At 25.5% G+C, this 12,155-nt stretch overlaps 1 protein-coding gene across 1 annotated transcript in view; it reads left to right on the forward strand.

Annotated features, from left to right (window-relative positions):
* Positions 1-315: 315 nt before the first annotated feature.
* LOC122507546 (ethanolaminephosphotransferase 1-like) overlaps positions 316-12,155 on the forward strand; it is a 39,442-nt gene continuing 27,602 nt past the window's right edge. The window contains exons 1-2 of the mRNA XM_043620331.1: positions 316-734; positions 6,463-6,531. Coding sequence (XP_043476266.1) covers positions 675-734; positions 6,463-6,531 — 129 coding nt within the window. The 5' untranslated portion in view covers positions 316-674. The remainder of the gene's footprint in view (positions 735-6,462; positions 6,532-12,155) is intronic.

The raw sequence follows: 12,155 nt of genomic DNA on the forward strand, positions 1-12,155 counted from the left end.
TTTCTGCTTTCGGTCGACATATTCTGTTCACATGGGATCTCACCCTTAGGGTGGAGTCTCATGACAGCGTTTTGCGTTGCGTCGTAATGGGAGAGAAAAAGACGCAAATATACGTTTGCTGCATTCTCTCTCATTACAACGCAACGCAAAACGCTGCCATGGGACTGCGGCCTTAAGATTTACATACATTTTGAGGTTAGAAAGCATATATCCCGAAACCGAACCAGTTGTGCTTAGGCCTTTACTTGAACTTGATTCAACATTTTACGCATGCGTCATGGAGCCACGCGATACAACACGCGATCGTCTTGCGCAGTGTGATTGGGAGATTCCGATGATTTTTTCAATGTTGCGTCTGTCGTCTCATGTTGTCTGACCAACTTTGTCTAGTTTTGGAATTGTTCAATTTAGTGAAACAAAGTTAGAAAGAACGAAAAGAAAGATTCCTTGCAGATTGAATGGGTTGGTCAATTATTTTATTTTTAGTCAATTGTAGCTTGTAGTTTTTAAAATTAAGTTTCAATTTAATTATTGACAAAGTTTTAAGTGAGTTATTTCTTTCAATGCAACTCCTTAATCCGGTATTTTCGGAATTTCTGACAAATAGTTAATTGTTAAAATTGAGTCTGCAGCATTTCAAAATTCCATTCAGTTTGTAATTATAGAGAGATATAATGAAATTAGAAGTAGAATATTTAACACAGGAGCATCTGACTGGCTTCGAAAATTATAAAGTAAGTAATCACTAATTTAATAATGTTTTTAGTTTACTGATTCTGAATGATAAAGTATATAACCTCAAAGTTATGAAGAATTTCATAAAGTTTAAATTTCCCGAAATTCTTAATCATGATTTCATTATACTTACAATAAAGAAAGAAATAAAAAATTCGAAAAAATCATTCTTTCATCCCTTTTGTACCGAATATAAAAAGATATCCTTTTCACTGAAATTATATATATATATATGAAGGGTGGCATGTCAAAGGAATCAGCGCCAATTTTTCGAAATTGAGATTTTTTCATTAAAAAGTCAAGTAAAGTTACTTGTAAAAGGATTTTCCGCTTAATTGCGTTTTAAAACTAGTTTTTAATCGAAATTACATTTACAAATTTACATAATTTTTATTTACAATGCATCACAAGTAAAAAACAAAAAAGTTTACAGTCAAAATTATGAATAATTTAAAAAGGTTAAAAACATTGTTTTATTTTTCATGTCCTTCAGTATATGTTAAATTCTGCTTTCAAATTTTATGTTCATTTAAGAATAGTTATATTCTTTAAGTCATTTTGAACAATTTGAATATTATTATTTTCGTAATATTTAAATATTCCGAATTCTATATTATATTATATTAAAAAACTAATTTCCCGCAGTTTATCTTTAAATTCTTTATTTTTTTTAAAGCAATTAATGTTAAAAGGAAAGATATGCATTTGACATAACAAAACTGCAACCTTTAAATTATTTTTCTATCTATAGAATAACATTTATTTTTTTAAATCTTAAATAAATAAATATGTACAATAATATATATTTTTTTGATTCTAGTATGTATTTTAATTATGAAATCCTCGGATATTATGATTTTTTCGACTATTTCAGGCATCACAGTTGGTCCCCTTATTTCAATTTTATCACCTTTTTGACGATTTGTCACCTTTTTCCCCTTTTTTGCTGATTTGTCCCTTTTTTCACCTTTTCTAATCAAAAGTAATCAAGTTTTTCTTTTTTTGAAATCTTTTTCAAAGTGTAATCATAAAATTTACTTTAGACACAATGTTATAGAATTTATTGAGCTTTATTTTTGATTTAGATAATTAACACCACAACATAATATAAATATGTCTTTTTATGTTATTGATTTAAATAACATATATTATTTACAAATTGTTTATAAATTTCTTCGCAATAATTTCATTATTTTCATAAATAATCAAACTCGTCGAAAGAATTTAATAATTTAAAAATTTGTTGATAACATTCTTTATGAGAATTTAATATTAAGAAACATTCAATTATTCAATATAAATTATTTATTTTTCGATTTAAATAATTGAATTCTCGTCGAATTTTCTAATAGAAATTGATTTAAAAGTGAATTTCAGTTAAAATTTTACATAATATTTGAATATTAAAAGCATTATAGCTAGAATTTTTAGAAGTAATTAAATTTTGAAATAGTTTTAAATTGAAATCTGAAAATCTGAATTTTTTATATTTTTAACTAACAATTCTGTAGAATTAATTTTTTTCAAAAAGTTTAATTGAAATTATTCGAAGTTTTTATTTTCTAATATCTATTTAATTGAAAAATTTCCGAATAGTCGAAATTTTGTAAAATTGAATTGTAAATAAATACATTTTTGAAAATTCTCAGAATTTTTGAAAAAATGACTATAAATAATTGATTTAAAGAAGAATTTTATGCTTAAAAATTCTAGAAAATAATAATTGAATTGAAATGATTAATATTATTTTGAAGAAATTACAGTAAAAATATTTCTTATTTATAACACCTACAAAATAATGATCTTATTATTCGATCATCTTTAATTATTATAATATATTGTTGAATTTCAAAAAGATATGAATTTGAATATTTTTTTATTTCTATTATTATTAGAGTGAATCAGAATATTCTTTAAGGTCAGGGAAAAAGTCAAAATTTTATAGAAGTTATATGATAAAAAATTTGAATTATATATGCAAGTTTTATAAACAAATAAATTTTTGTCCCCTTTTTGTACCCTTTTTGAGAAATAAGATTCCCCTTTTCACCTTTTTTGAGGAAAAAAGGTACTGTGATGCCTGTGTTTATCATTATTATACTACAGTATTACTACTAGTATTATAATATATGTTATAAATCGAAAATGAATCCTATGTAACTATTTTTTAAGGGCCTATTATATATGTTATAAATCGAAAATGAATCCTATATAACTATTTTTTAAAGGGCCTTTAGCCCTTTACCTAAATAAATAACACTTCATCTAAATAAATAAATAAAATATATCGAAACAGCTTTCTTATTTTTATATTAAAAGACTAGGAGAATTTTTAAATTTACTTATTTTCTTTGCTTTCTGTTAAGTCAGGAAATAAGTGCTTAACATCTTTTGACATGCGTTTTTCCAAGTACAAACATTGTTTTCTAATTTTATATTTTTTACTTTTTTAAAAATGAGTAGTTTAATATTGTTAATGGAATTTCACTAACAATTAGATCTGTTTTATTAGAAGTCGAGAAAACCGTATAACTAATTCATTTAATGAATCATATGACTAACAATTAGCAGGGTGGCCGCTGGACCGGGAAACCGGGAAATGACAGTGAATTTTTTTGGACAGGGAAAAACCGGGAAATGACAGTGAATTTTGATCTTGACCGGGATTTTGGAATTTTGTTTTTAAAAACACACATTACTTTGTGAGAAAAAATAGAAATATTTATTTTAAGACTTAGGTATTAACTATATTTCATTAAAAAAGATTGAATGATCTTCTATAAAATCTATTTATATTTTGTCAGAGAATTTTATAAAAAGTACTATAAAAATATTCAATTTCTAGAATTTATAAGAAAATTATGAATTTTGTTGTCCAACGTAACAGACTTAGAAAAAGAAAATATTAAATTTAATTTTAAATTCTTTCTATTTCTAACAATAATTAAACAAAATATAATTTTAATTAAATTTGTCAAAAAAATTTCAAAGAGAAAAAATTTCACATCCTATAAAATAATGAAAAATAAATCAATTTAAAAATTTTTTGCAATTAATATTATAACAAAACAAATAAGAATTATTAAAAATTTGAACTAATTAGAACAAAAGTGATACGAAATTTATAAAAATGAATTTTTGAATAATAAATAAAGTAAATAAAAATAAATAAAATTTCTTTTCTTAGAAAATAAATTTTAAAAAACCGTATTTTTCATTAATATCAATTAGTTTTTTTACAATTATTCATAAGCAAATTTTGCGATTTTTTAGAATGTTAAATTAATATTACTGTGCGATTCCATGGGAGATTTTAGTTTTTTCGGAGTAAGTAAACCAATTGCAATGAAATTTTGGAATTTAAATCTACACATAAAAAGACATATTTCCACCAAATATTACGTCAAAATATTCAGTAGTTTTTGAGATGTCAAAATTTTGGAAAAATTTTGAAATCGTTATATCTTCTTTCCATCTTAACCAAATCACTTAATTTTTTTTGGAGAAAATTCAGCATAAAAAAACGAAAAAGTTTTTTTTATATTATGTTTATACAAAATTTTTATAAACAAAAAAGTTATTAAATAATAATTGAATAACTTTTGAATAGCTTCACGGAATTGAATGAAATAAGCACTAAAATAATCTTACCTTTGATTTCTTTAAGATTCCGAAAAAAATACCTGGCAACGAGATTGTCTTCATATAATATTTTAAATATTTTTGTTCACTTATGAGCGCAAACATTAGAAGTTTCTGCTACTTTACGTGCAAATTTAGGTGCGAGTTTCCGGTTTCAGAGAGAGAGGTCTGCGCGCGCACCTGAATTTGCACGTAAAGTAGCAGAAACTTCTAATGTTTGCGCTCATAAGTGAACAAAAATATTTAAAATATTATATGAAGACAATCTCGTTGCCAGGTATTTTTTTCGGAATCTTAAAGAAATCAAAGGTAAGATTATTTTAGTGCTTATTTCATTCAATTCCGTGAAGCTGTTCAAAAGTTATTCAATTATTATTTAATAACTTTTTTGTTTATAAAAATTTTGTATAAACATAATATAAAAAACTTTTTCGTTTTTTTATGCTGAATTTTCTCCAAAAAAAATTAAGTGATTTGGTTAAGATGGAAAGAAGATATAACGATTTCAAAATTTTTCCAAAATTTTGACATCTCAAAAACTACTGAATATTTTGACGTAATATTTGGTGGAAATATGTCTTTTTATGTGTAGATTTAAATTCCAAAATTTCATTGCAATTGGTTTACTTACTCCGAAAAAACTAAAATCTCCCATGGAATCGCACTACTAATATTATTATAGACTGAATTTTAAAAAATTTCAAATTGAAGTTTTAGAAAAGTTGAATTTTAAAAGATTTTAATTAAAAATTCTGAATAATTTAGTCTTTAAAAATATTTTTATTCACATTTTTTCAAATTAGTTATGTTTTTAAATATGTAATATTTAATTAAAAAATTTTCAAATTATTCAATATTTCATGAAATTGTCTTGTAAACAAGTGGATTTTAGAAATATTTTAGTTATTTCTAGAATATAATTGAATTTAAATTTTGAAAATAATTTTTAATAAGTTGCAGTAGCAATTCTTAAAAATTATTCAAATTTAAAGGATTTGAAATTTGAATTTTTTTTGAAATTTGAATACCTACTATATGGAAAAATAATGGATTTTAATTAAATATTTATTTCAAAAAATCTATTTAAGTTCAAAATTATTTTTAGAGTAAACTAACATATTTTTAGGGTTTGGGAAAAAGTCAAAGTTTTGTCTAAAAATCAGGAAATTCTTTCAATCTTTCATGAAATAATTTATTTTCAGAGTTATTATTTATGACCGGGAAAAATAATTTATGACCGGGAATGGACCGGGAAATGACCGTGAATTTTTTTTTACAAAAAAAGTGGCCACCCTGAATTAGTGAAATTCTACAAAAACTGTAATAAAAATTCATAAACAATTAGTTTATTTTAGGGGCCATTCAAGTATTACGTAAGCATATTTTTCAGGTTTTTAGACCCCCCCCCCTCCCCCATCGTAAGATTTTTTATATCCATTAGCGCCATTTTTTCTAATGGAAATAAGCAATAGCTAGACCCCCCTCCCCCTTAAATGCTTACGTAATACTTGAATGGCCCCTTACTAATAAAAATTCAGAAAATAAGTCGTCCATGAAAATGGCCAACAGTATAATCAGTAAAATTTTACTATTAGTATTTTTTCACGAATTCAGATTTCAAGATCAAATTGAGTTAAAATAAGATACATTTTTTACAATGTTTATTTATTTATTTATTCAATCTTACACGGGTTCAAACGATCCCTTTTGTTTTAATGTTAATACTTTTATATTCTTAAGAAATAAATTAATATATGTGACGCGCTCTGAAGAGAGGTACTTAAAAAGCAAAAAATTTTATAGATTATGTTTGTAATTTTTTAAATAAAAATGTACAAAAGAGGATAAACTGTAAAACAATTTATAAAAACTAATTTTAGTTTTACACAATTAAACAGAAACTTTTAATTATGGTAAAAATAACACAACCAAACCAAAAAATTATTTGCTTTTTAAGTACCTTTCTTTGTAGCGTAACACATGTTTTAAAACAAAAATATTGCGCAATTTAATATTTACATTCACGCATTATTAGAATATATTCTTTTTTAATGTAAATTTTAACACAGAAATATTTTTTTGCAGTATAGTTGTATGGACACAAGTCCTATCAGCATTTACATCACTCATCCGTTTTGGAACAAAGTTGTTCAGGTAAATAAAATAATTCATATTATGTTTTATTATATATACTAGCACAAATAACGCGCGCGTGAAGTTTCTTGTTTCACTTTTAACATATATATAACAATAATGTAATTTTTACATTACATGTCACATGAAAATTAATAAAAGCGTAAATGCCAATGAGACGATAATGAAAAATATGTTCATTACATTATTTTTGACTTATTAATTATCAAAAATAAATTACATTTAATTAGAATTAATTATTTATTTGTTATTTTGTTTCTAATAGTTTTCTAGTCAAAATTAATTAATATTATTTTCATATCACTAACATTCAAAAATTCAATTATTCAGAAGAATTCTACACAAAATCACTATTTTTCTAAATTTATTCAGGGAAATCAGGAAAAAGTCAGAAAATTTTTTTAAAAGTGCTGGAATAATATAGGTAGGTAAACCTACAAGTACCACTTTCACAAAAAAATTTTTCTTCTATACCAGAATTAAGAACTAATTTAGTGCTAATTTAGTACCATATTTAAAAATTTAGAGCTGCTAAACTTTTTAAAAAAACGTATGGTACTGCCAGCTTGACGTATAGCTACAAGTACCATACCCTAAAAAATAACAATTTTTAAAAAACTTTTCCACAGGAATTTAGAACTAATTTAGTGCTCTAACATAGCATTAAAAAGAATTTTCCAAAAACTACCCTTAATCTCAAAAACTACCTAACGAAAAAAAAATATTTTTTCAAAATTTTTTTCATAGAAATTTAGAATTAATTTAGTGCTCTCACATAGAATTAAAAGGAGTATTTTAAAAAAACTACCCTTAACCTCAAAAACTACCTAATAAGAATTAAGAAACAAATTTAAAAAAAAAATTTTTCGATAGAATTTTAAAGCTAATAAAGTTCTCAAACTTAGTACTGAAAGATATTTTCTAAAAACTAATTTTAACCTGAGCTAATTTAGTGCTCAAACAATGCACAAGAAAAATTTTCAACAAAACTACCTTTTACCTCAAAAACTACAAGAAAATAAAGACATAATTATTTCTTAAAAATTTTTTCAGAGCAATTTAGAGATAATTGTGTGCTCAAGAATAGAAATTAAAAGTAATTCACAAAAACTACCTTTTACCTCAAAAACTATCTACAGAAATTAAAAAGGCACATATTTCCAAAATTCTTTTCATAGCATTTTAGAACTAATTTAGTGCTCTAACATAGCATTAAAAAGAATTTTCCAAAAACTACCCTTAACCCCTTGACTGTGAGGGTACGTCTATAGACGTACATTTGAAAGTGGGCTTCCAGTGTGAGGTATGTCTATAGACGTACATACAACAAAATTGATAAAAGGCAGAAAAAACAAGTAAATTTACGTCAAACATACGTTACTTATGGTATTTTCGACGCTGAATCCGAATCTGAAGTCAAATTTCGAAAATTTGAAAACCAAAATCCAATATGGCTGCTCAAAAGTAGACTGTTTTGAATGATACTTTTATTATATTAAATCTCAGGCAGCATACATTATCATATCAAAATAATATCTCACACAATTATATCAAAATGTTTTCGACGTCGCTGGTTACGAATATGAATTTCGATGACAGACTAATTTTTTTTTAATTCATTGAATTCGCTTGAAACTTGTTACTCGGGAGTTTTCGAGGTCGCTGATTCCGAATATGAAGTTAGATTTTTGAAATTCAAAATGGCGGATCCAAAATGGCGGACATATTTTTTTGAATTCATCGGATTCGCTTAAAACTTGTTACTCGGGGGTTTTCGAGGTCGCTGATTCCGAATATGAAGTTAGATTTTCGAAATTCAAAATGGCGATCGTATTTTTTGAATTTATCAGATTCGCTTGAAACTAGTCGTTACGTTTGAAATCGCTCGTAAAAAACGAAAAAAATAAGAATTTTTTTAAAAATACATGATAAATAAGTAAATACCTAAGTTGAGTCTTTCTTTTTTTATAAAAGCAGAGATTTTCCAAAATAAAGACATGATTTCTGAACACTCCCTATTCTTAGAATGTAATTTGCACAAGGCATATCGTCTTTTGTTTTGATATTTTACATTAATCAACTTTTCTATAATAAAATCGTCTTATTATCGTATATTCGTCTTATTAAAATTTTGGACACTCGTACATTTATAATATTCTTTGGATTTAATTTACTCAAATTGATTCGAGAAACAATAGGTATTAATCCGACTTCTAAGTGTTTACCTTTCGTTTATTTATTACTCGTGTTAGTTACAGTAACGAGTTTCAAGCTAATCCGATGAATTCAAAAAAATACGTCCGCCATTTTGGATCCGCCATTTTGAATTTTGAAAATCTAACTTTAGATTCGTCATCAGCGACCCCCAAAACTTAAGTGTACTGAATCTCACAAATTTTGGTTGCCAAAAAATTTCTTAACATCTTGGACCTACTTTAAAGATTTTTCTCTTCACAGCGAAGGAATTAATCTCAAAAACTACCTAACGAAAAAAAAAATATTTTTTCAAAATTTTTTTCATAGAAATTTAGAACTAATTTAGTGCTCTCACATAGAATTAAAAGGAGTATTTTACAAAAACTACCCTTAACCTCAAAAACTACCTAGCAAACATAAAAATGTATATTTTTTCAAAACTTTTTTCAAAGGAATTCAGAGCTAATTTAGTGCTCTAACAGAGCATTAAAAAGAATTTTCTAAAAAATACCCCTAACCTAAAAAAGTAGACAAAGGAAATAAAAAAGCATTTTTTAAAATTCTTTCTTCACAACAATTTAGAACTAATTAAGTGCTAATTTAGTACCATATATAAAAATTAAGAGCTGTTAAATTTCTCAAGAAAACGTATGGTACACTAAAAAGTAAGAATTTTTAAAAATCTCTTTCACAGGAATTGAGAATTAATTTAGTGCTCTAACATATCATTAAGAAGAATTTTGCAAAAAACTATCCTCAACCTCAAAAACTACCTAACACAAATAAAAAGGCATATTTTCAAAAACTTTTGCCATAGGAAAAATATTTTTTGCAACACTAACCTGTAAAATTGAATTTTACACACTGAAAACAGTGTGTAAAGTGATTTTCAGTGCGTAAAATGATTACTTTACGCATTCCCCAGCTGAAAAAAATCGCCTGGATTTTCCCATGGATTTTTCAGGTAGAAATCCATATGGAGATTTGAAACTATCCACATGAAATCCGCATGGATTGCCATGTGGATTTCCGCATGGATTTTTTTATATTCTTAATAAACTCCAAATATGAACGAAAACCTCTTTAAAAATGCAGAAAGTAGTGAGTGAGACCCCTTCCGGGTCTCAGAATTCGAATTTGATGTTTATTTTTGAAAATATTTAAAAATAGAAGAAATAGAAAATTTCCATGTGGCTTTCCATGTGAATTATTTCAAATCTCCTCATGGATTTCTGCGTAAATTTCCATGTGGAAAATCCAGACAAACTTTTTCAGTTGGGTCTAGTGACTGTTTGATGTGAAACAATGACATAAAGCTTTGAAACAACAATTTACAATCACATTTTTTTATTTTAGCTTCAAGAAAACTTAATTCACAGTTCCCCCAGTAATCTTTTGTTTCGAAAATTCTCAATAATTAAATAAACGAAATATTATTTCAATATAAATATTTTTAAAAATTCTGAAGTGTAGTAAAAGTTATAAACGTTAGTTAAATATGTAGAAAAGCAAAAATTATTTTTTAATACAGAACATAATATTACACAGAATTAGAAATTTCTATACTAAGTAGAAAATATGGAAACGTTTACTAATTCAATAGAACAATTTGCTAATTTCTAGTATAAACCTACTCAATTAACACTAGAAACTTAGTAATTTTATAGAAAAAAACCAATTATACGTATACCATACAATAAACTGCATACAAGCAAATTTTAATAATAAAATTATTAAATTTAATATGAAAACTGTATAAATCTAAACTGCATACCGTTAAACTGCACATAAGTAAACTGCACAAAAGTCTAATTTTCTATTAAATTTATAAATAATTAATATTAAAAAAACTCTACACAGTTAAAGTGTACATTGGTAAACTGCATACAAACTAAATTTAAAAAATTAAATTAAAAATTTATTTATTGTTCAATTGCACACCGTTAAACTAAACATTGCTGAACTGCATACAAAATAAATAAACAAATTTAAAAAATTTAATGTATCGTCAAATTGCAAATCGGTAAACTGCATACATATCGAATATATTCATAGAAGAGAACTTAGCTGTATATAGTTGATATGTATGCAGTTTACCGATGTGCAATTTGACGATACATTAAATTTTTTAAATTTGTTTATTTATTTTGTATGCAGTTCAGCAATGTTCAGTTTAACGGTGTGCAGTTGAACAATAAATAAATTTTTAATTTAATTTTTTAAATTTAGTTTGTATGCAGTTTACCAATATACACTTTAACTGTGTAGAGTTTTTTAATATTAATTATTTATAAATTTAATAGAAAATTAGACTTGTGTGCAGTTTACCAATGTGCAGTTTAACGGTATGCAGTTTAGATTTATACAGTTTTCAAATTAAATTTAATAATTTTATTATTAATACTTGCTTGTATGCAGTTTTCCAGTATGCAGTTTATTGTGGGCAGTTTTCCTGTATACAGTTGAATTGAGGGCAATTGATACCGCCCCCTAAATTAGCTATAAATTCCTATGAAATTTTTTTTTTAAATTTCGCCTTTTTATTTTCTGTAGGGTAAGTGCACTAATTCCTGCGGCATTTCAGCTAAGATATCCTTTGCGTAGAAAAAAAATATTTATAGCAAAGGAATTAAATTACAATTTTTTTAAATTAATTGTTTGTACTCTTAAGAAATTTTTACAAAAATTAATAGCCTATAAAATTAGAGCGTTTGATTATAATTAAATAATTAAAAAGTATATCAAAAGCTTCTAATTCTGCGGGCTGTGTCAATTGCTGCGCGTCAGTTTCTGTGGCCTTAATAACATACATTTAGATGTCATTTTGTCCACAGCAATTGAAGTACATGCATTTTACAAGCATGTTTCAATTTCTGCGGTAAGCAGAATTGAAAGTAAAATAATTAAACTAATTATATTTTTAATGTGTATCTTTATAGTAGATCATTGTATCACGTATTGATCAAAATAATTTTTCCAAACATTTTTAAACATAATTATTTTGTTAAATTATAAATAATTACACATTTCACAAACGCGCAGCAATTGACGCAGTTACCCTACTATCCGCGAGAAAATGATAGGCCCCTGAAAAATTTTTGAATTTGACTTGAAATATCTCTGTTAAAAAAATTATTTGAAAAAAATGAGACATATTTTTGGCAACTGTGGAATCTCATATATTTGTATACGAAAGGATAATATTGAAAAAAAAATTTTGTACCGTACAGGTGCAAAATTACATCACAGCGTACCCCATTTTTTGACAGTTTCAAAAATGGTCAACTTTGGTACAAGATTTTACACGGAAGCGATTATTCAAAAAATTCTAAAAAAGAACTACTTATTAACTGAATCTGTCAAAACGAATCTGCTTCATAATTATTAATAAATCTTAATTATTATTGTATTTATTAACAATAACAGGA

Source organism: Leptopilina heterotoma, unplaced genomic scaffold (genome assembly GCF_015476425.1).
Source record: "Leptopilina heterotoma isolate Lh14 unplaced genomic scaffold, ASM1547642v1 Lhet_472, whole genome shotgun sequence".
NCBI classification, from domain to species: domain Eukaryota; kingdom Metazoa; phylum Arthropoda; class Insecta; order Hymenoptera; family Figitidae; genus Leptopilina; species Leptopilina heterotoma.